Source organism: Leopardus geoffroyi, chromosome D4, assembly GCF_018350155.1.
Source record: "Leopardus geoffroyi isolate Oge1 chromosome D4, O.geoffroyi_Oge1_pat1.0, whole genome shotgun sequence".
Lineage (NCBI taxonomy): Eukaryota > Metazoa > Chordata > Mammalia > Carnivora > Felidae > Leopardus > Leopardus geoffroyi.
Window position 1 is genome coordinate 83,633,085 of NC_059342.1, and position 24,220 is coordinate 83,657,304.

The following is a 24,220-nucleotide window of genomic DNA, read 5'->3' on the forward strand; positions in this document are numbered from 1 at the left end:
CAGATTCTGTGTCTCCCTCTTTCTGCCTCTCCCCTGCTTGTGCTCTGTCTCTCTGTCTCTCTCAAAAATAAACATTTTTTTAAAAGTTTAAAAAAAAGAGCCCGATGCTCAACCAACTGAGCCACCCAGGGGCCCCAGCCAGCAGGCTACTTTAACAACTGTAAGGTAAGTTTTGACAAGGATATTAAACGGACTGTATGCCTCGCACCAGGTAGAAGCCACAGGCTTTGTCAGTCACTTAAATCACACAGCAGCCCCATGACTTGTGTACTATTATCCACATGTTACATATGGGGAAACTGAGGCTCAGAGAAATTAGGCAACGTGCTTCAGGTCAGTCGAGGTGATCTTGGATCTGTCTGACCTCCCTCCCAAGCAGGAATCCCTGCTACTGAGGCAGGAGAGTGCCACGGGTCCCAGATGCACATCATTCCTACTGGGAGCTCCACCTCTGTGTCCCTCCCCCGTCCCCTTAGCTTCTCTCCCTGCTCCTGGCCCCACCACTTGTCCCAGGCTCTGCCCTCAGAGGCCAAAACTTTTCAATTCCCCCCACCTCACACACACACACACACACACACACACACACACACACACACACACAGGGCCTCTCCTGTCACCTCGCCCTTACGTTTTGAATGGCCTGAAGACCGAAAGACCCAGGTTCAAGGCTGGGCTCTGCGACTCATTAGCTGTCTAACCTGGGGGAGAGCCCTCAGTCCTCATGGTGGCCCCTCCTCACGGTGGGTTGAAGGTAAAGGAAATGAGGCCTGCAGGGGGCCAGCGCAGGGTACTGAACGCTCCCTCCTTTCCCACGGTCCAGCCTGAGATGGGATTGGTTCAAAGGATCCACAAATTTATTTGGGATCCAAGCCTCCCAAGGTGGCCCATTCTACTCAAGGGGGGAGAGGCAGGGCGGGTCCAGTCCAGAAACTGGGGAACTCCCCGAGGTCCGCCCCACGTGCCCTCCCACTGCTAGCGCGGCTGGGGCGCCTGCCCTGCCCTCCGCGCGCCCAGAAGGCTGGCGTCCCTGACTGCGGGGCTGGGGTCGAGGGGCGGGGTCTGCTAGTACCGCCCCCGCACCGCCTCGGCCCCGCCCCGCACCCGAGGTTTCCACCGCAAGGCAGAGAGCTAGCAGATTTCCGCTGCTGGATTTCCGTCCCAGAAACAGTTCGCAGCGAGTGAGCCGACCGTAGGCGCCGGGCCAGACGAAGCAGGTGAGGACCCGGGCTTTGAAGAGGAGAGGGATCAGCGCGGGTGAAGGGGAGGCCCTGGTCCTGGCCCATCAGCCCAAGAGGGTTTCCCCACTGGCCCCTTGCGGAGGAGGGACACGCAGTGGCGGCCAGACCTCGCATCTCCCTTTTGGGTGCCAACGAGTATTTGGTAAGCAAGGAAGGGGGGGCCAGGAGTATGTGGGGGCAAATACAGGCAGAGTGAACAGGGGAGTGAGACAATCAGCATTTATTGAGCCCACACTGTGTGCCCAGCACAGACTAGGCACCAAGCCTCAGTCTTGGACGAGACTCATACCATTTCCCACCCACTAAAGTGGGGGTTGGGGGGGTGGAGGAGGGCGGACATAGGTGCTGTTTAAAAAGGGGGGAAAGCGACAATAAATTGGTGCTTTTCATAGTCCAAAGTGTGAACCCCCATGTTTTCCCATGCTGGGATGTGTTTGAGTTTCATATTTAGGCACTTTATCTGGAAAGGGGGAAAGGGTATGAATTATCACTGGTGACGGCTTCAGACTTCCAGATGGCATGAGGCCAGCTGGCAGGACACAGTGGAGCATTATTTCATCTCCAGTGTTTTCTGAGACCCATTTGTGCTTGGCCACTGCTGGAGCAGAGACCCAGGAGGCCTGAAGCCCCCCAGACTTTTAAGAGTAATGCCCAAATCACCCACAATTAGGGTATCCTCAGCTCACTACAGTGCCTGGCCAGGGTGCTGAGCAGATGAAGGGATCACAAGCTGATCTTGTAGGAGGTGCCACTGAGGGAGCAAGGCCAGTCCGGGCAAGAGCTACAGGATGGTCAAAGCTCTGGAGAAGAGCTGCTGCCTGGAGAAATGGGGGAATGGGAGCAGCTTGGGGGGCAGGGGGAAAGGTGGTTGCAGGGGCGGATAGTGAGACTGGTGAGGCCAGAAAGCTTGGCAGAGGCCTCATTAAGCAGAACCTTGAATGCCAAGCTATGAGCCCAAAAGAACACAAGGAGACCTACAAGGGTCCTACACTCTGTTCCCACCATTCTCTGGCCTTCCCTCCCCCTGACCCCCTACCGTTCCCAGCTCACCAGGGCTACAGTGTTTCCCAGCTGTGGTCCTAGAAGGGGCTCCTGGAGACCATCCTTTTGTACAAGTAAATGTCACATAGATGTGCCCAGCCCATCCTGGGCTCCCAGCCCAGTGACGTCTGGGAGCCAAACATGGGGAATATGACCCCGTAGGGGACAGAGCGGGTAGTAAGGCAGGATGCTGAGCTACTTTCCTTTGCGTTTTTCCTTTTCAGTCCACATTGGCCACACCTGTGACCCCTGCTGTCCCTCACTGGCCCCTGCTGGATCCAGAATGGCTTCCTGGTGCTACTGCCTCCTCTACCTCCTGGTACCTGAACTTGGTGGGGGGATGTGGGGGAGGAAGCCAAGGGAGACTCAAAGCTGCTGGGTTCCAAGTGGCCACCTCTGAAGCCACTGCAAAGGTCACACAGGATAAGCCCCTGGCATAACAACAGACTAAAAGCATCCACTGGTGCTACACCTTTTGCATTCACTCATCAGCTTGTTTATTCCTCACGTAGGAGAAACAGGTTCAAGGCAGTGAAGCGCCTGCCCAAGATCACACTCTGGGTGGGACTTGAACCCAGGTCTGACTGCAGAGCTTGCAGCTTCCAGTGCATCCTGCCAGAGCACCCATTAACTGCACACACTGGGGTGGGGACCCAACCCAGCCCCAACCTGTCTTCTTCTCTCTCAGATAAGGAGTCTCTCTGGGACACCCTCCAACTCCCCAGGTGAAGCAAGGAGCTCTTGGCTCCCAGGTTGGTATGAGGGCCCCAGAGAGGCTCCCCTTTCCCCAGCTCCGCCAGCCTGTGGTCCACCTGGTACACTGGCCTCTAAGGCAAAGGAAGGGAGGCGATGCCATTTAGTTCAGCCCCACCATCCCCGGCCATGGGGTGAAGGTTTCACTTGTGTCTATTTTATTCTTGCTAGTATACAGATGACAAAACAAAAGGACTAGACCCACCAGGTCATAGAGCATTCGGACCCAAATGACTCCTAGCTCAGTATCCACCACGCCCAGCCCACCCCAAGGGTCACAGGCCCACACACTGCTCTCCCACACTGTGTCTCCTCTGACCCTGCAGCTCCAGTGGACCCCGGTGAGGTGGTGGAGACCCCAGACGGGGTGTGCAAGTTCCCAGGGCAGCAGCTGAGCTGGTGGCAGGCTCAAGAGTCATGTGAGCAGCGTTTTGGCCACCTGGCACTGGCGCCCCCAGCTGAGGTCCTTGCTCCACGGCTGCCCAACCCCATCTGGGTGGGCCAAAGGGAGGCCCCTCTGCGGAGACCCCCCCAGAGGCGTGAGTGTGGGCCCAGGGCCTGGGAAGTGGGGAGGAGGAGGTGGCGGGGGGGGCTCCAGAGACCGGAGCTCACAGTGACAGTCCTACCGAATGGAGCCCAGAAGTCCCCGTCGCACCTTCAGGTTCCCTCGTCCAGAACTGAAATGCAGGGTTGACCGCCTGGGTATGGGCACTGGAGCCCCCATTTCTTCCTTCCCGAGTTTGGGAGACACCCGAAAGCCCAGGAGGGGCCCCGGAGCTCCGCCAGTGGGTGGTCAGAGGCAGTGCGCAGATTGAGGACACTGAGGTCCCGGCCCGCGTGTCCCCACAGGCGCGCTCCCCACGGCCGCGCTGGTGTTCGGCGAGCGGACCGCGGACAGGGCGGCGCGGCTGCGGACGCCCCTGCCCGCGCTGGGGGCGCTGACCGCGTGCGCGCACGTGCAGTGGGACGCCGCCTCGCCGGACGCCGCCGCGCTCTTCTCCCTCGCCGCGCCCTCCCTGGCCAACGCGCTGCAGCTGCGCGCCTTCGCCGAGCCGGGCGGCGCCGTGCACGCGGCGCTGGTGGTGCGCGGCCACCACGCGCCCTTCCGCGCCGCCTTCCGCGCCGACGGCCGCTGGCACCACGTGTGCACCACGTGGGAGCAGCGCGGCGGGCGCTGGGCGCTGTTTGCCGACGGGCGGCGGCGCGCCGGGGCGCGGGGACTGGGCGCGGGCCACCCGGTGCCAGCGGGCGGCATCCTCGTACTGGGCCAGGATCAGGACTCTCTGGGCGGTGGCTTCTCGGCGCGCGATGCCTTCAGCGGCAACCTCACCGACTTCCACCTGTGGGCTCGGGCCCTGAGCCCCGCGCAGCTGCGTCGGGCACGGGCCTGCGCGCCGCCACCCGGCGGCCTGCTCTTCCGCTGGGACCTGGGCGCCCTGGACGTCACGCCCTCGCTGTTGCCGCCCCTGCGGGTGCGCCTGCTCTGTCCAGGTATGGCCCGCCCCGCCCTCTGGCTCATAGGCCCCGCCCCGCCTTTCGGCTCAACGCCCCGCCCCTTGGCTTCTGCGCGCTTCCTTGTGAGCCCAAAATCCAGCCCACCACTTGTGAACCTGGCCACGCCCAGCTCTGGTCACGCTCCCCCAAGCCGCCCAGACGTCGGGCAAAATGCCCAGTCCCGGTAGCCTGAGTAAGCTCGACCCTTGGCCGCCTTGCCCAGCCTTGTGTTGGCTGCAGCGTCCTTCACCCGGGTTACCACGTCGCCCCCTAACTCCGGGGCTACGCGTCCTGGCCCCCTAAGGTGTGCAAGTGCCTTCAAGGCCCGAACAGGTGACTCCAGGGACTGCTGGAGAACCAGGATAAAGCGCTGACACTTCTCCCATCCCTGCCAGTGCCCTCAGAAGAGTGCCCTACGTGGAATCCAGGATCCGGCACCGAGGGCTCTTTGCTCTGCCTTCAACCACATTTCTTCCTTTGCTGTTACCGGACAGGTGCGCCCTGGCAGTCCCCAGGGCTCTGCTGAAGGGGAAACTGGGCATGGACCAGTGTAGGCTGAGAGGGAGTGAGCACTTGGCACAAACTGGGAATTTAGAATCTTCTCAAAGTCTCAGGGTCTCCACGGAGTTCAAACCACAGGACAGCGGGGCCAGACAGAGCTGGGGACGAACCCCAGCTGTGTGTCCTTGGGCAAATGATTTTGCCATTGTATGCCTCAGTTTCCCCATCTAGAACACTGTGTAAGGCTCCGGACGCACAGCTATCGACATGCTCTTCCTCCCTCGGCAGCAAATGGTGGGTGGCGCACCTCTGGGCGGTGTTGCTCAGGACCCAGCCTGGCATCCCCTCCTTTGCAGACACTTATCAGCGGCTGCAGGATGCCCAGTCGTGGCCTGGCCAGGATGTTATCAGCCGAGTCAATGCCTTGGCCAAGACCATAGTGGTGAGCCCCCTTCCTGGGGGCTGAAGAGTCTGGGGACGCTATGGGTCACCTCCCTGCCGCCCAGTTTCCTCACCTATAAAGGGGACACCCACCAAATGTGTCTTCAGGGATTAAGGTTGTTCGTATTCCCTATTTTGGAGCTCTGGAGAGCTGGGTTAGACACATGCCCACTAAGAAGACCCTAGGGGGGCCCAAGTGTGATCCCTGGGAGATCTCTTCCTAACAGCCAGGCCGGCAGTAAGTGGTTCCTCTGCCCACAGCTGCTTCCTGACCCCCTCTCTGAAGCCCCTGGACACCTGTCGCTGGCTGAGGCCTCCAGCTTCCTGGGTATCCTGGAGAGGGTCCTGGCAAAGGAGTCAGCTCCACTGGGGCCAGCTGCACTGCTGGCTGTCGTGCACTTCCTAAAGAGAGTGACAGCCCTCGGGGCTGGGGAGCCAGAGCCCTTAACAGGGCCCTGGGAGCAGCTAGGCCAGGGCATCGTATCTGTGGCCAGCTTGGTCCTGGAGGAGCAGCTGGCTGGCGCGTGGCTCTCAATCAGCGAGGTGAGGCTGGCAGGGCTGGGTGGGGCAGGGGGGCTTGCCGTCCTTGCCACCAGCTTGTTGTGTAGCCATGGGTGAGTCAGCACCCATCGCTGGGTCCGTCTCTGCGTTCGAGAGAAGCTCCTCTTTTACCTATGATGTAACTTGAACTTCCACATACAACTGTTCTTGAATAATAGCTTCTGTGGTTGAAAATAAGAGCCAGGAATCCATAAGGATCCCCCCCCCCCCATATCCAAGATTCTGCTGACCACCTTCAGAGGCAGGTCCTCTATGCTGAGTATCCAGCCATCTTGTCTTCCAAAACAGCCCAGACGCTCAGGAGAGCACAGAGAGATGCTATCCAGATGGCATGGGTGCTGGAAACGTCATCCTGGCAGAAGTGGCTGTAGGCTTGGGAGTGATTGGCCTAGAGAAAGGAGAGAACAAGGGACCATAGACATCACCTGAAAGACTTTGGGACAGAAGGAGCAGAGATGGTGCCTCTGTGGCCTCAGAGGACAGAACAGGGACCTAGGCTTGGGGACGGGGTGGAGATGACACAGCGTGGGAGGCCAACTCCACAGAACAGTTCCCCTGTTTGGGCAGCGAGCACCCAACCTGGGAAGGGTATAAACCCATTTTTGGCTGAGGGACTGAGGCACTGTGGTAGGCTAGGAAAAGCTGGACTCTGAACCCTGGTGTTCCTCCCTGGAGAACACAGGTGATCATACCTGCCCTGCCTAGAGTAGCTGTTCCATTACTGCAGGCTCCCCCCCCCCCCGCCCCCACCTGGCCTCACCCCCCACACCGCTTCCCTTTTGGCACCGAAAGGTCGAGTCCCTTCTATAGGTCTAGCACAGAGTGAGATCAAAGGAGGGGGAGGCATGGCCCCGCCTGCAGAGTGTGCCCAGCTAGCAAACAACCGGCCAGCAGGCATGGAGGACTACCAGGCCTTCGCCTGGGCTGGAGGATGACGTGGCTTGGAGGCGTCAGAGGAGGCCGATCGGGCAGGGCCTCAAACACCAGCCTGAGGACCCAGGACTTGATCCTGGAGGCCCTACGGGGCCACCGAGGGTCTGGAGCAGGCAGGCCACTTCACAGATCTCTGAGAATGTGTTAACTACAGCGGTCGCGGCTGGCAGGTGCAAAGCAGGAGGGGCTGAGATGTGGCTCCTCCTAGGTGGTTGGCGGACCCATGGCCCTGGTGGCAAGTCTACAGCGCTTGGCGCCCCTGCTGAGCACCACGCTGACCCCTGGGCGGCCCCGAATGCACATCCAGCGTCGCTGTGTCGGTGAGCCTGCTGTGCACCCGTCCCATACATCTGGGCCCGGGGGGGGGGGGGCATTTCTTCTCAGCTTTGGTCACTGGGAGCTGTCAGCTGTCAGCACCACCGCAGACACTCCATTCTGTCCCCTGCCTTTGTCTGTACTGTGCCCTCCATCCACAATGCCCTTTCTTCCTCGACCTCCTAGCAAGCTCCCGTATAGCCTTCAGAACCTTGTTTGGGCATCAGCTCCTCTAGGATGCCTTGCCTGGTTTTAGCTCTCTCCTGACAGTTCCTCCTCTTGCTGTTACCCCTATGTCTTGGAAATATCTCCTGTTGCATTTTGTGGTAATTACTTCGTTTTTGCCAAAGCTCCCTGAAAGCCAGGGGGTATTTCTGAGTCATTTCTGGATCTCAGGCCAGACCCAAGTACACGCTCAGTGAGTGTTTGTAGATTGACTGGGGGAGATCACTTATGGGGAACTTTGGCAAAACTTGTGTCCTTCAGGCGCCCAGTGGTTTCTGACGGCTCACTGATAGTCAGGTCCTGCCCCCCCCCCCCCCCCAGGGAACTGCTTCTAGTGATCCCCTCCCCTAGACCTGAAGAAGTCACATCTCCCTTGTTCAGCGAGTCGCTGAACCTCTCTGAGCTGGAATAGTGGCCCAGGCCTGTGGTGGGGAGAGGGGAGGCAGCCCCTGCCGACTAGTCCAGCTCTGCAGAAAGACCTCCCTTGGAAGGTCCAGCTGCCCAACCCCATTTGATCCCAGGCCTGGAGGTGTGGAGTCTACACTTGACGGAGGCTGGCACGGAGGGCTATGTGTTCACGGTGCCCGGTGGGCATCCGGAGGGGCCTGGCCACATCCGCATCCCTGCAGGTGAAGTGGAGCGCCTCCTTGGGAAAGGTGGGTGAGGGTGAGGGGGTGGTGGGGCCCTGCTGGGGTCTGGGTTAGCACCACTTAGCCCTGGGTTAACTCTGCTGTTTTGAATAAGTCACCTTACTGTTCACAGCCTGTTTCCTTATCTGGAAGACTGTCATGCTAGTACTTGCCTTGTAAGCTGCTGTGGGGTTAAAAGTGCTTATCACATAGTAGGTGTTCACTTGGTCTCCTCCGCTGAACCCCACACATTTCCTCTTAGAAGTGGGTGGTGGAGGGAGCCTCCACCCTTGCTGTCACCCGGGGCTGGGGAATCAGGACATGAGGCAAAGGGCTTTAGAGCTGCCAGGTTAAGCGCATGCCCTGTTCTGGTTGGAATTCTCGTTTCTCCACTTATTAACCGGGTGATCTTTGGGAAGTCAGTTAATCTCTCTGAGCCTCAGTTTCCCTGATTATAGGGTGGGCAGAGCATCTCCCTCGGGGCCAACCCGTGGTGCTTGCTCAGTCACAGGGTGGGGTCTTAGGCCTCCTCCCACTCAGCCAGGCCTCTCTGGAGTCACCATGATCCACAGCTGGTTCAGCTCGAGTGTCTTCCGGCAAACCCTAGGGGAGCCTGGCCTGGAGCCCCAGGCCCCTGACAGCTCAGAAGAGGCAAGCAAATTGCAGAGGTGAGTGGGCCCTACCCAGTAGGCTGCTGAGGGTCTGGATCCCCTCCCCAGGGAAGGCCAGGCCTCTATCCCATCCCAGAGCCATCATTCTGGTAGGTAATTCTGCCCTTAGCAACCAGAGCCAAACCCTCCCCATCCCTGAGACACGCACATCTCTGGGCCTTCCAAAGATATGCTGCTGGAACCTGGCTCAACTACTGTCTAGGGTCCTGGCGTCAGTGCTGAGACTCAGAGAGAAGACAGGGCTTACTGAATTTACCACCAAGTCCCCAAGGCAAGACTGGAACCCAGATGCCCAAATTTCAAGCACAGGATATTTCCTGGTGTTTCTTTGGACACAGAGGGTGTCATCTCCCACACAGGGGCCTGGATGAGATGACCTCTGCTGCACAGCCAACTGATACGGTGCCCTTAAAAGCTCCCCTTCTCCCCACAGGTTTCTAAGCACCCAGGTGGGGTCAGCCATCATCTCCTCTGAGGTATGGGATGAAACCGGAGAGGTCAGCACGGCCGTGACTTTTCACTTGCAACACCAGACCCAGGTACTGGGGGTGCTTCTGGGAACCACCACCACCGGTACACTTATCCTGATTTGGTCTTCCCATACCCCAATATTTGTTCATTTAAACCAAAGTCTAAAAATGTTCAAGAAAAGTAACTCACAAGCCATCCCATTGTCCTCAAGGACCCTGCAATGTGCTCATAAGAGAGGAAATAGCCTAAATGTCCACCAAGAGGGGATGGCTCAAAAAGCCATGTGGGGCTACACAGTGGAACAGTCAGCAGAAGTCGTATAAGGAATGAGGTATTTTTCCATAAACTGACATGGAAAGATGGCCAAGAAATGTTTAATTTCATTACATGAAATACACAAATTCCTTCCTGCTTTTGAAACAGTAGTTTCAGAGAAAGCCAAAGTCTGCTTTGCCCACAACCACTAATCCTGGACACACACACACACTCACACACACACACACACACACACACACACACACACACACCACACCACATCTTATCAGTCTTTTGTATGTCATCCCAAGACTTTAAAAACCGATTTGATTGAAGTAGATAAATCTACAGACACTAAAACATCCACTTTAACTAGACAAGTTTAACTGATGGGTTTTGAGCAGTATACACACTTAGGTACCACTGCCCCAGGCAAGGTAAAGAACATTTCCACGTTCCCAAAGGGCTTGTTTGGGCCCCTCCCCAGGCAGCCTTCTCCCCAAATCAGTGATCTACTTCTCGTGACTATAGATTATGTCTCTCTTTTCCAAAGTTTCGCATGAATGGAATCATATAGTGCATGCTGTGCTCAAGGTTCATTTGTCAGCTGGTGTTTTTGAGGATCATCTATATTATTGCCTGTTTCAATAATTTGCTCCTCTGTACTGCTGAGTAAGATTCCACTACATGGATGTACCATAATTTGTTTTTCCTAATGCCTGCAATTTTTCTTAAATTTTTCCTAAAACCATAATTTTTTTTTTTTTTTTGCTTTTCCTTTTGCTTTTGCAAAATCAAAGTCCTTGCTCTTTCAGCCGAGCCATGTAAACATTTATGTCTCTTGTTTTCCCTGCTGGTGTTTTTGGCACTGTCTTGGTCACAGACATCCTTTCTCATTGCTGTTTAGTCCTAGCATGTATAAGCCTTGACTGAGGTCAAGTCCAGCTCCACCACCTTCCCCAGGGATGGTCCAAAATGAACATGCCCGTCTCCTGGTCATGCGTCCTGAGTGTCTGCAGCGTTTTTTTTTTTTTTTTTTTTTTCTATTACAAGTAACCCTGCCTAACCCTGTGAAAATCCTCACTCATAATACATTAAAAAAATTTTTTTTAAGTTTATTGATTTATTTTGAGAGAGACAGAGATAGCATGAGTGGGGGAAGGGGAGAGAGAGGGGGGGGAGAGAGATACCAAGCAGGCTCTGTGCTGTCATCACAGAGCCCGATGTGAGACTCGGGCTCATGAACTGTGAGATCATGACCTGAGCTGAAACCAAGAGTCAGACGCTTAACAGACTGAGCCACCCGGGCACTCCAACTCATAATACGTTTTGATTCTGGTGACTGTTTCCTGGGGATATGTGGCCAGGTATAGGGCTCCTGGACACAAATACATAATTTTTTGGCTTTTGATTGTACAGTCACACTGCTTTTTCCGTTTATACCACTTGAAAATGCTACCGGCAGTGTAATGATTATCCGTTTCAAAGGCAAACAGCAGGTTTTCTTTGTGTTCCCAGCACCCAACATAGTATCTGAGACCCCGGGGAAAATATTATGGACGAATGAATACATGGGGTGATAATTCAGTCAACCCAAGAAATACTACATTCCCTGGAGGCATCGTCATGGACTATTGGAAAGAGCATAACCAAGTCAGGACCCAGCCTCAGCTCTGTGCTGTGTGATCTTGAGCAGATTAATTTCCCTCTCTGAAGCTGTTTCCTTGTTTGAAATTACATGAATTTATACCTGTCTCCTAGGTTACTAGGATGATCGCCCACAATAAAAAACATGAAGAATGTGACACACAGTGTCATAGTCTAGTAAGGTGACATTGCTGTTACTCTTTCCAGTCGGGACAAATAGCCCAAGTCCTAAGCTCAGGCTGCTTTCCCTGTCTGGACTGGGGCTGTTACCACCGGTTGCCTGATGTCTCCTCACTGCTTAATGACATAAAATCTACACTGTTGTCATTGTTTAATTACCAAAGAACTGGCATGTTCATCATAACACATTCAAGCTGAGACCTAGCCATTGTTAAATCAGCTGTGCATTTAATCCCAGGCCTTGTGTGTGTGTTTTCACAATTATATAGACTGGATATATGTATTTTTTATGCAAATGAGCTCATACTATGTATAACGAGGTGCAGCTTTTGTCTTTATTGAACAACATATGACAGAGCTCTTTCCCTGCCAGTAGACTGAGACCCGCTTGTTCCTCTTGCTGGGTGCAGAGCATCCCAAGAGGGAAGAGTCACTGCGGTTTAACCGCTCCCCAAAAGATGGACATTTAGCTTGCTCCCAGTATTTCAATATTATGCATGATATTAGCATGAAAGCCTACTCACCCCTCCTCCCCTCTGCCTCCCTGCTGGCATTTTCTCCCACCTCTTCACTCATGACCCGCGTTGGGCAAACCCCTGGACCCTCAAACTCAAAGAGGCCTCAATGTCCCCCTGCATCCTCTTGGACTCTCTCCCCCTTCCATACACACACACACCTGCTCTACCCCTGTTTCCTGCCCTTAGGCCTTCCCGCAGAAACTGGTGGAACCTGTCTGTGCCTTCTGGAACTTCAGCATCAGGTGAGTTGCCATTTTCAAGTTCTTTAAATAAGACAATTGGGTTGTTTGTTTTGTTTTTTTTTTTAAGACATCCATTCTTCTTGAAGATGAGGTGTGTTTTTGGTCTCCATTTGCCACCTTTCTTATGGGGGTGGCCTCAAGCTCTTACCTAGCAGCTCCAGGACAAACTGGAGCAGGAGAATCTGTGACCCAGGAGGTAATGAGCACCCCATCGTAGGAGATATGCAGGCTCACTCTGTGGGATGCCTGGGAAGAGATTCATCCATCAAATAAGCATTAGACTTGACATCTATCCAAAGCCATGGCCCTTGGGCATTTGAAGGAGCAGAGGAGGGTTCAGAGATTAGCCCCAGCTCCCTGCCCTGTATCTTTAGCCAAACATCAATCACTGTTGCTTAGTAAGTTATGCAGTTAATCAGTGGTAATCGCTGGTATTAGCCCCATCCCCCTACCGTCCCTGAGAGCGTTAAGTACATTTTACAGATGGGAAACTGAGGCCCAGGGAAGAGCAGAGGCATGCCCAAGGTCACAAAGCTGGTTAGAGGCAGAGCATTGATGGGCCCCACGCTTTGGAGAGAGGCTTTCCCTTGCTTGCCACCTACACCCAGCCCCATGTCCACCCCATTTCAGGAGCCCTTCTCTTCCCTCCCCTCCCCCAGCCCAGACACAGGGGGCTCCTGGGCCACTACCGGCTGCTCTGTGGCCACCCTGTACCGGGACTCTACCGCGTGCTTCTGCAACCACAGCACCAACTTTGCTGTCCTGTTGCAGGTGTATGACGTCCAGGTGAGTACCGGGGGGGGGGGGGGGGGGGGGGGGGATAGGGCTGGGCGGGTGGAGTGGGCAAAGGTGATATCAGAACCAAGTCTTAAAGGATGACCAAGAACTGAACAGAAAGGCATTCCAAGCAGAGGGCCAGTCTGAGCAAAGGCAAGGAGGCTAGACTGACAGGCAGGCTGGACACATTCTAGAACTTTGTCTGGAGCTTCCAGTGCTAGGTCCTGGAGTAGAAGAAGGCGGAGGAGCAAGGTGGCGTGGGTCAGGTGGCACAGAGCCTAGAGGAGACCTGATGGGCAGAGCACGGACGTGGACATGTTAAGCAGGTGTTGGATGGCCCTGAGGGAGCCCCACTGGTGCCAGGAGTGGGCTGGCAGAGCAAAGAGCAAAGAGGGGTCTGTGGGCCAGTCGCCTAGGCAGAGGGCAGGGGCCCTGCACTGGGGAACAGTAGGCAGACTGGGGGAGGAGGGGGTGGCCCAGCACAAAGGTCTGGGCAGCTGGGGGACAAGGGAGTCATCTTGGAGAGGGCATAGGCGGGTAGCAGGTTTAGACAGGCCTCAGGGCAGAGGGCCGTGGGGCCGGTGGGTGTTGGGGCCGAAGAGGTCTCAGCTGGAGGCGAAGAGCCTGTAGGTAAAGCTACGGCTGAGCCGAACTCGGACCTCAGACATGAAAGGAGACTGACCCGGGGGAGGCCCCTGGGAGGGCCCAGAGTTTACAAATGCCCAAATTCCCGGAGGAGAGCGGGGGAGGTGCGTTACTAGAGCCGCCAAGGGACTCTGAGGTTGAGTGAGGCAGGGCCAGAGCCTCAGGAATGCGGGGGTCACTTGGTGTGTTGGGAAGCATGCCAGAGAAGCGTGCTCGCCGACACATTTTCCCTGTGGAAACAGAGCGTGGCCGTTTTTGCCTGTCAGCTCCAGGCCCCTTCCTCAGCAGGGGGCGGTCCCACGCAGTCTGCTCCCAGTGGGTGTGTCTGTCCCTTCCGAGCCAGCTCTTAGCGGCTGCAGCGAAAGCCGGACCCATCAGGGCCAGTTTAGGGAGGGCCAGCAGGAGAGGCCATGCAAACGCTCTCTTATTAAGTGCCTGCCGTGTGCAGGCCTGGCCTGGCTGGCCGGTGCTGTCCCCACCCCTGCTTCACTGCAGACAGGGAGCCTTGGGGAGCCTCGCCGGACCAGGGCAGGGTGAGGCCTGGTCTGGGCAGGTCAGGGCCGTGACGGGCTCGCTGTACTTTGGGGTCTCCGGCCCTCCCACAGAGAAGCCCCGGGGAGGAGTCGCTGCTGAGGACGCTGTCGTTTGTGGGCTGCGGAGTGTCCTTCTGCGCCCTGGCCACCGCCTTCTTGCTCTTCCTGGCAGCCGGGTGAGATGAGCTCAGCACAGCTGCCCAGCGTCCCGGGGCCCAGCCCACCCATGGGGGCCTCCGTGGGCCTCCTCCGGGCATGTCTCCCCCTGGCCCCGGAAGAGCCTGCCCCAGGGCCCCCCTTAGGGCTGTGGGCCTCCCGTGGAGCTGCCGTCTCTGCCCATGGTTAGCCCACCCCCAGGGACCCAAGCAGGCAGGGGCTGGTAGGGGCGTGGGAGCTGGTGGTGGTGTCCTTGTTAACCGACCCCTGCCTGTCCAGGGTCCCCAGGTCAGAGCGAGCCACGGTCCACAAGAACCTCACCTTCTCCCTGGCCTCTGCCGAGGGCTTCCTCATGGCCAGCGAGTGGGCAAAGGCCAACAAGGTGGGCACCTGGCAGGAGTGCTTGTGAGTTCGGGGGGGGGGGGGCAATCTTTTCTGGGTCGCCCCCCACATCGTCACTTGGCTCCATTTTCCTGGGGTGGGTGGGGACACGGCCAGAATGGTGGAGCTGGGCCCAGGGCTCTTCCCCGAGACGTTCCCCCCCGGTACCTCTTTGGGTTGGCAATGCCAGGCATGGGCATGGGACCCAGGGCAGGGCTGAGGCCACGGCTGGCCTTGGTAGGGATCTGCCACCCTCCCGCCCACAGGTGGCGTGTGTGGCCGTCACAGCTGCAATGCATCTCCTCTTTTTGGTCGCATTCTCCTGGATGTTGGTGGAGGGCCTATTGCTGTGGAGCAAGGTGGTGGCCGTGCGCATGCGCCCAGGCCCCAGGATGACTCTCTACTACGCCACGGGCTGGGGTGAGGCCCCTCTGCTCCCCACTCCTGCTCTGTTCCTTACTCTGCCTCGCATGGCCTCTGTTGCTGTCCCACCCCACCCCACCCCAACACCACCCGATCCCCGTCTCCACCTGGCGCCCAGCACCCCCATCCCTGACGCAAGCTCAGTTTCCTCAGCCCAGTCACCCTCCAGCTTTACCCAGCCCCAGCCCTTCTTAACCCCTTCCACTCCCACCACTTCAACCCGCCACTGCTAGCACTGTCTCCCCGATTCGTGGCCCGCTGACCCCCGTGCCAGTCACCACCGTCCATCCCCCCTGACTCCCTTGCCTGAGCCCTCAGCTCAGTTTCGCTCTCCCGCTCCCCAGCTACTCAGGGCTCCAAGGCCACCCCAGAAGGATCGGGCCCACCCAGCCCCCTTCCCAGAGCTCCCCGTGCCCGCCAGTGCACCTGCTACCGTGGGACAGCTGTGGGCTGCGGCTCTGGGTTGGAGGCCAGGTCCTGGAGAGGACAGAATGAGTGGCGAGGTCCTGAGGGCATTTATTCTTCCCCTAGGCGTGCCCGTGGCCATCGTGGCCATCACGGTGGCCATGTCCCCCGACGACTATGTGGCCACTGGCCACTGCTGGCTCAATGTGCACACAGACACCATCTGGGCCTTTGTGGGGCCCGTACTCTTCGTGCTGACTGTGAGCAGGGAGGCCTGGGGGCCTGGAGGGGAGGGTCGTACTGGGAAAGGGGGAAGCCGTTTCACCCACTGACACCGGGTCTCCAGGCCAACACCTGCATCCTGGTCCGCGTAGTGATGGTCACTGTGTCCAGTGCCCGCCGCCGTGCCCGCATGCTGAGCCCCCAGCCCTGCCTGCGGCAGCAAATCACGATCCAGATATGGTGAGGGCCAGAAGTGGGGCAGCCAGATGTGAGGCTCGTTGGGTGTGAGCATGTGTGAGTCCAGGGTGGCGGTACGTGGTCACGTGGCCAGTGTGCAAGGCTGTGTACGAGCCTGTGTGTGCACATGTGTCCCGGCTTGTGTGTACCTGCACACTCATGCGTGTGGACACGTGTGAGCACGTGCCCATGCATGTCCCCTGGGGGGATGGTAATCAATCCTGAGTATATGTGAGTGGGAGGGGATATAGACACAAGCCTCTGTCCTGGGGGCTCACCTTGTACCGATGGCACTGATGACCCAGTAGGGACAAGGTAGGGGAGACCCAGGGTTCAGGCAGTCCCCAGAAGTTCAGGTTCAGAGTGAGGATTTAGGTCCCTACCCCTGCCAAGAACGCCCCTCACGCTCCAGGGCCACATCCTGCCAGAAGGAGGACACCCCTGACCCTCCTCTTCCCCCCATTCTCTGCCAAAGGCAGTGCGGCCCAAGTCAGCAGGTCCCCGAAAAGCCAGGGAGCCCCAGGGGCCCCTGAGGAGGGAAGACTTCTTTAGACTCCACGCCCCCTGGATCTACTGCCCAGTCCTCAGCCGTCCCTCGGGACGGCTGCCCTGCCCTTCCTCTGAGCCAGGTTTGGGACCGGGACCCCGTCTCCCAAGTGCCTCTACCCTACTTCATACCACTTCTGGGTCTGAGAAGGGGCAGGAGGTCCAGCCAAAGCTTCCAGCTACACCTAAGTCAGGAGCGGCTCCTGATGTGTAGCTCCGCCTTCTCTCCAGGCACCTCCCAGCTGCAGCCCTCCCCAGCACCCTGCAGGGCCCCCCCCCCCCCCGGCCGCCCTGGCCTCCCTCAGCCCCGACCGCTCTCCTGCAGGGCCACAGTGAAGCCGGTGCTGGTCCTGCTGCCCGTCCTGGGCCTGACCTGGCTGGTCGGCACGCTGGTGCACCTCAGCCCGGCCTGGGCCTACGCCGCCGTGGGCCTCAATTCCTTCCAGGTACCTCCGGGCCCCGGACCATCTGGGACCAGGGCTCTGACACGCGGTGGAGCTCAGAGTGACTGGTTTGTCAAGAGTTGGGGGAAGGAGTGTCTTCTCCGTCATGGGAGTCACCACGGCAACCAGGGGCATTGTCAAGAGGCCGGAGGGTGAGGGCAAGAGTGGGAACAAAGCCTCAAATCAAAGAGGCAGCACTTCTTTGGGAAGGATTTGGGGCCCATTTCACAGCTGAGGAAGCTGAGGTCCAGAGACTCAGGGATGCGGCAGAAGTTCCAGCCCCCTGGCTGGTACTAGAGACTCTTTGGGTCTCAGCAAGAAGCCAAGGAAGGGGTGCAGGACACTGGTGACCTCTCCCCTCGGGGTCAGCGGGTGGCCCGCTGTGGGACAGCATCAGCTGCTGCATTGGTGAGGACGACACTTCAGAAAAGGGTTTGGTTAGGAGGACAGTGCCCAGCCCGCCTAGGTGAGGCAGTAACAGTGGGGCTGCAGGAACCCTCCTGGGTGCCTGTCAGGTCCCGTGTCCGGAAGCCACCACGGAGAGGGGTCAGACTGGGTCCTTGTGCTCAGGGGGTTTGCAGCCCTGTGGGTGACCCAGACATGGACACAGACAGGCACAGCCCGGGGGACCGAGTGCTGGGAGGGAGGTGGGTCCAAGCAGGGCCCTTCCTGCCCCTGCCCCTGCCCTTGCCCTCAGCTTCCCTTGCACCCCCAGCACCCCTCCCTGTTGTCTGCACCTACTCCTCCCAGCTCAGGGCTGAGAAGTGGGGTGACCCAGGGAGAGACAAAGCAAGCTCAGGAAATCGGGTACGAATTCTGTAGAGTCATGGGACCTGGAGCTCATCCTGGGGATCCTCTGTCCTTTCCTGGGAGAAGGGGCCCGAGGCTGTCAGCAGCCACTTGGGGTGCCTCAGTGTTGCGGGCCCCGGGCCAGGTTCATACTTCTATCTCCGAATGAGCCTTACAAATGGGGAAACTGAGACCCCATGAAGTCATTTCCAGGGCCCCGCGGGAGGAAGGAGCAGTGCTGGGGGCCAAGTCCAGAGTCTGTGTTCTCAGCCCTCTGCACGTGGGCCTGGTCTGTTCCTGGAAGAGCTGCCCAGATTGGGCAGGGTGTGGGGCTGAGGTCGGGAAGGGCTCTGACCCAGCTTTTCTTCCATCCACGTGGTATTTGCCAAATGCCTACCAGGTGCCAGGCACCGTTCCAGGCACAGGGGACAGGGCAGGAAAGGAAGCAGCAAAATGCCATGCTCCTGTGGAGCTGACCATGGCCAAGGCCAGGGAGTGAAGTGTGGAGGGTGGGAGGGGGCAGGGAGCGAGGAAGGGTGCAGAGGGTGGTGATTACCAGGGTCCCGGTCCATGGTGCCGGCTCCCCCAGAGCCGTGGGGACTCGTCACTCTCGGCCAGGTGTGGGAGTGGAGAGAGGAAAGACGGGGCCACTGCTGGGGGAGAATGGAGGTCATGCCGAGAGAGGGCATGAAGTGAAGAAAAACTGGGGTTCCAGTTATTCCCAAAGAAGCACAGCTCCCAGAGACCTGCGTGGGCCTGAGTGGCCAGGGGACAGGGGCGGTGCTGCACCCGTTCCCTGACACAACAAGCCCCACGCTCCTGGAGCTCCCCCGGTTCGAATTTGGGCCACTGCCCGGTTAGCCCTCCACCCTGCCCCCCAAGTGGCAGCCAGGGCAGCAGCGGCCCATCGCCATGGCGACCACTGTAGCTTCCTCCCTGCGGTGGCCCTCAGGTGGGCAGAGGCGGAGCCAAGTCTCCTTCTCTGAACTTTCTCTGAGGTTCCTTCTCTGTCTCAGGCTGTCTCCATCACAGCCCCCTCCCCCTCTGGCCTGGATCCCACCCGGCCCTCCGTGGGCCTCTCACTGTCTCCCTTTTTGTTGACCCCTGACCCTTCTAGCTTTTGTCTCTGAGCATGACCTCTCTTCCCCTCCCAGTCAGCCTCAGACCTTCCTTACCAAGGTCTGCCGGTGAAGGAGGGGACAGGCTGCCTTGCGGGGTCAGATGGCGTGAGACCTAGGCCCACCCTGATGTCCTGTGACCATCTGCTGGCAGGTCCCCTGGTCAGGCTCTGGGTCCCTGCCCCAGCTTCCCTCCCCAGGCCTGCCTTTCCTCTCCCCTCTCCTTCATCTACCTGCTGTCCCCCCCCTGTCTTCCTCTCCCTGCCCACCTCCCGCCGTCCCTCTCTCTGTTTGGGGCATACACCGGGCAGCACCTGCCCTCAGGACCGCCTTCCTTCCCTACTGAGTTGAGCAAGGAGCAAGCCTGGGGTACAGGGACTGAGCTCAGCCAGGCCTCATATGCTCTTCAGGGCTGATTTGTTTCTTCATGACTCCCGTGTGGGGTTTTGTGTTGGGAGAGCTGGGCCTCACTTTTAACCAGCTCTGGCTCACACTTACCTGGGCTGAGTCTTGTTAGAGGGCCCCGACACATTGAAACAGGCCTCAGTTTCCACATCTCTATAAGGGGGATCATATTCTCCACCTCATGGAATCATTGTGGGGTTCAACTGAGAGGATACTTGCAAAGGGCAAAGCCAAATACCTGGCACACACCGGGAGCACCATGAACGGGAGTGGATCGGTTTCATTCAGCCAGTCATTCAGCCAATCTGCACCTGCTCTGTGTTCTTTACTAAAGAGGATAGTGGTGCACAGAATCAAAGAATCTGTCCTTGGAGGTGTCAGCCTGAGGGAGAGACAAACACCAAAACCACACTCAGACAGCCTGGCATGATTGAGGCTGAGAGACCAGAGGAACGTGGGGGCAGTGTGGGGACAGAGGAGCCACTCATGGGGAGGCGGAGAGGGTGCTCCCTGGAGAGAATGATTCTCAGCTAACACCCATACACGGTGAGGGGAAAGAATGAAGTCAGGGGAGCATGGTGAGATCCAATGGAGACATGAGCGGGGGTCACGTGAGCTGGTGAGAAATGGGACAGGAGGAGACACGGGGGCCAGACCGCACAGGGTCCCCTGAGCCATTGTAAGGAGCTCACACATGATCCCGGGGGCACCAGAGAGCCTGGGAGGACGCTAGGCAGGTGCTGGTGTGGTTGGGCTGGAGTCTGGAAAGATGCCTTTGGGTATGAGGAGCTGGTAAAAGGAGACAGGACGGGGAAGGCAGTGCAGAAGTTGCAGTGAGAGGACAGGCTGGCTGTGAGGGCTGGTGGGGGGAGAGGGGGAGATGCCAGGGTCTGTCTGAGGCCTCAAGGAGCCCCCTGGACCCCAACCCGTGTGCTCTAGTCTGACCTCAGGACAGGGGCTGTTGCCTATCCAGGTAGAATCAGGAAGGCCCAGGCTCTAAATTCCATTCTGCTTAGCCACACTCCAGGGCCTGGGACTCATTGTTCTGTCTCCTGCCCCAGGCCCCAGGGTCCCTCCCCATCAAATAGGATTAATCCACCCCCACCCCCACCCCCATCATGGAACTGCTATGAGGGTTGTAACCCCAAGTTACTTTGTGAGTGGCCAAGACCTCTTGGTCCTCCCATGCGTGGGGAGTAAGAGCTAGCTATGACTCGGCCACTGTGCTGAGTCCTTCACACACAGCAGGAGGCCAGGCCTCTGACACGGAGGAGGTTGGGAGAGACACTCAGCTAGAGGCACGAGTCAGAATGCATTCACAGGTCTGCTGTTCCAGGACTTGATTTAGCCTTGATTACAGGAAGGTGTGCCCCCTCCCACCACCCACTCCTGCAGCCATGAGGATGGGGCAGGTGGCAGGGGACAGAGGCATACAGGACAAGAGGCTGCCTGATGGCCAGAGGCTGAAGGTATGGGAGGTAGTGGGGCAAGCCCCCTTCTGGTTCTCTCTGCCGTAGAATGTCACAGATGCCCCCTCCCAAGTGCAGGAGGGCACAGTGGGACAGCAGGGTTTGTGATCATCAGCCTGCATCTCTGAATGTCTCGGGGTATCTCTGGGTGTGTTTCTGTTGCGGCCCCAGGCCAGGTGGGAGGGAGGGGGTCCCAGGCAGTGACACCCACCCTCATCCTGGGTCTGTCCCCAGGGGCCATACATCTTCCTGGTCTACGCTGCCTACAACGGGGAGGTGAGTCAAGGGCTCTGGCTGCCGGGGGGCGAGGTGGGTAGGGCTTACTTGCTGTGGACCTGTGGCCAGGGGGTCAGGGGGAGGGTCCCAGGACTGACCCCAAATTCCCATCCCCTAGGTCCGGAATGCCCTACAGAGGATGACTGAGAAAAAGGCAACAGAAGCATTTATGGTGGGTGCAAGCAGGTGGGGATCCTGGGAGCCAGGAGGTCCCACTCACAGTCAGGATTCCAGTGCTGACACCCCTTTCTTTCAGGTCTGCTCCAGCCCCATAGGCCCAGGGTCCCACCCTAGGTCCCTTGGTCCCTGGGAGGTCTCTCAGAAAAACCCTGTAGCCTTGGCTCCAGCCCGAAGACACTTGGCTATTAGAGGTAAGGCCACACCACCCTCCAGTCTGAGTACTACCCAGTGCCTCAGTTTCCCCAGTGCTCAGGTAAAGCTGAGAAGGCAATGGCAGATCCTGTCAACCCATCTGAGAGACAAGGAGACTGAGGCCCAGGGAATTCTGCAAACACGGGGCCTGGAAGGTAGCTTAGAAATGGCTTATTTTTTCCCACACCACCAGGGAACAGGGGCCCCTGCTTCCTAGCCCAGAGGCAGGGTTTGCCCAGGGTCGTCTTCCTTGGGTCTCCACGCAGATGGGGTTTGGGGGTTCCCAAAGTCAGGTGGGTGGATGAGGTTTGGGGCCCTGTGACAGGCCACGGGGGTAAGGCCAGGCCAGGAGTTTCAATACGAGCTTCCTAGCTTACCTGCTGTGTGCACTTGGGCAAGTTACCTTCCCTCCCTGGGCCTTAGTTTCTCCATCATTAATCTGTGGAATAAGTCTGAGTGGAACCTTAGAGTCTTTGATAATGAGGTCCTGTCCAGGGCAGGAGAGCAAAGAAAGAACTTCCTGCCTCAGCCTCCTAAAAGTTCACCTACTCGAGTGTTTTTCCCCGGCTAGGGACCCACAGCCCCAGAATCTCCACAACCTTCTCCTCCATTGCAGAACCTGAGAGACCGGTGAGGCTGGGACAGGGGTGGCAGGGTTTTGCCAAGGGGCTAGCAAGTATGTGCCACAGGGACTAGGGTAGGGTGGGGGTGCGAGGCCACTGGGAGCCAATGGGAGGTGCTCACTGTACACTGGCAGAACCTGAATGCCAAGGCCACGGGTAGTGGGGGAGTCATCACCAAGGGCGCCGAGGGCCCCCAGGGCAAGGGAGAGCAGGAGGAGTAGGGGCCCACCCCCCTGACAGCCTCCTCTGTCCTCAGGCTGTGGAGCTGACAGCATTCAAGGCATCAGGTACAGCTCCCATCTCAGGGGGGTCCCCCCTCTCCCCTTGGCACCCGGACACCCCCTCAGCCCCACTGCACCAGGATGGAAGGGATTTGAGAAGCAGCCACACCTGACGCCTCGTGGAAGCCTGAAGTCTTCCATTAGCACACTGTAGGCCTGGCCCGGAGACACGGTGCTCTTTGGGAGAGGCGTACTTAGGGAATGGGTTTGGGACCCTTCCCAGAGCTGGTGCTGCAGGAGGGCCAGTGCGCAAGGAGCCCGCCTTCCTCTGTGCACCCACTCTGTCTGCCTCCCCCACCCCCCTCAGCCTCCTGGCCACATCCCACTCAGAGCCCCTGTCCTGATGCCTTGTGCCCTGAAATGACTTCCAAACCCGGTGAGAGGCAAGTGCTTTCCTTCTAGGCTGTTTCCCCAGCTGGACAGATGAAGGGGCTGGGAGCAGCGGGGCAAGGCTGGGCCCATCCCAGGCGCAGCTCAAGGAGAGAGGACTGAGCCTGGGGAGTTCAGCCTGGCCCTAGGCGAGCTGAGGGGCCTGTGGTCACTGTCAGCTTCTCTGAGCCTGAGTTCCCTCAGTCTTAAAACATAGGTGACTGTAGGAGGGGCCGCCAGGTACTGCCCAGCCTCAAACCAACCAAGGGATTCCTTCCGGCATGGGCAAGAGGCATGTTCGTGCAGCCCTAACCAGAGCTGGGTTCTGGGCTTTATAAAGCCCGGCATCTGCTGACTCCTTTAATCCGGGGACACGGGGAAACCATCCTCCCACCGTGCAGATGAGGAAATTGAGCAGTGTCAGAGCTGGGGTCAGGCCCCACTCCGCAGATGGGGAAAGTGAGGCACAGGGGCAGTCACAGGGGTGTCAGTGGAGGCACATTTGAAACCCAAGTCTGTAGGACCCCAGCCTCCCAGCGGGCCTCCACCCTTAGCTGGTGTCCCCTTTCCCTGGAGTCTCAGCTCCCCTTCTGCAAAGTGCGCAGGAGGCGCCCCCTGCAGGCCAGCGCGCGGTAGGCCCTCCGCGGGGCCCGCCGGCGCCCCCACCCCGCCCCTCCCCCCACCCCCGCAGGCGCGGCTCGGGTGGGAACAAGAGCGGCAGCGGCGCCTCTGCGCTCAAGTGACAGCGCCTTTGTCTCTGCTGAATGGGTGCGTTGCTAAGGGCGCTCGTAGCAACGGAGCCGCTTCCACCTCGCCCTGCGGCCGGCCCCGCCCTCCTCCGGACCCCCAACCTGCCCCGCCCTTCGGGCGCCCTCGCCACCCCCACCCCGCACCTTGCGACCTTATCAGGTGGCCTGAACACGAGGTGCTGGGGAGTAAAGGCTGCCAGCTCCGCGTCCCTCGCGATACCTGCTGGCCACCGCCCCTCCTGAAACCAGGGAGCCCTCTGGGCATCAGGTGTTCTTTAGAGAAACTGAGGCTCGTAGAGGGCTTGCGGGAGACTGCCCAGGGTCTCCCCAGTCCAGAATCCCCACCAAGGTCTTCCCCCAGCCTCAGTTCCCCTCCAGGGGTCCCCACCGTGATTATCTGCCAGCTCAGCCCAACATTTTCCTCCCAGGTTTCTAGAGAGAGTGCATGCGGACTTGACTCCGAGCCTCTGAAAGGCCCAACTGGGGGCCCCCCCAGGGACAGACAGCAGCCTCCGCCACTACCTACTGCCTCTCCCTCAGCCTCTCCCGACTTGCAGTAGGAGCCCCCCCCCCAACCCCTCCCGGGTGCTGTGCTAACCCTGCCAGGTCCCACAGCTCAGTCCCCCTAACTTTCTGTCCAAGATTGTTACCCGCTCTGACCCTCCCCACCTGCCTTGAAATTCTGACAGCCCTGTGGTATCTCTAGCAATAAAGGGTACTCTTGTGACCTGTTCCTCTCTGGGGGTCACCCTGCCAGGCTTCCTGGGAGAAGGGTGGGACAAGGGAAGCTGCCACTTTGTCTTTTGGTCTCAAGACAGCCCCAGCTTCAACAGGGTAGGTGCAGCCAACATCTATTAGCACCTACTGTGTACCTGGCTGGTACTGA

At 58.5% G+C, this 24,220-nt stretch overlaps 1 protein-coding gene across 1 annotated transcript; it reads left to right on the forward strand.

Moving 5' to 3' along the window:
• The first annotated feature begins 3,736 nt into the window (after positions 1-3,736).
• On the forward strand, positions 3,737-24,061 carry LOC123592749 (adhesion G-protein coupled receptor D2-like). Its single transcript, XM_045468085.1, has 23 exons — positions 3,737-3,770; positions 3,882-4,523; positions 4,922-5,020; positions 5,384-5,469; positions 5,730-6,011; positions 7,171-7,282; positions 8,024-8,158; positions 8,676-8,799; positions 9,236-9,341; positions 12,060-12,115; positions 12,775-12,901; positions 14,143-14,246; positions 14,506-14,608; positions 14,874-15,027; positions 15,562-15,695; positions 15,782-15,897; positions 16,766-16,886; positions 20,899-20,940; positions 21,059-21,112; positions 21,197-21,311; positions 21,884-21,942; positions 22,192-22,222; positions 23,763-24,061. The coding sequence occupies exons 1-23, from the start codon at positions 3,737-3,739 to the stop codon at positions 23,768-23,770; spliced, it is 2,844 nt and encodes a 947-aa protein (XP_045324041.1). The 3' UTR covers positions 23,771-24,061.
• The last annotated feature ends 159 nt before the right edge of the window (positions 24,062-24,220 follow it).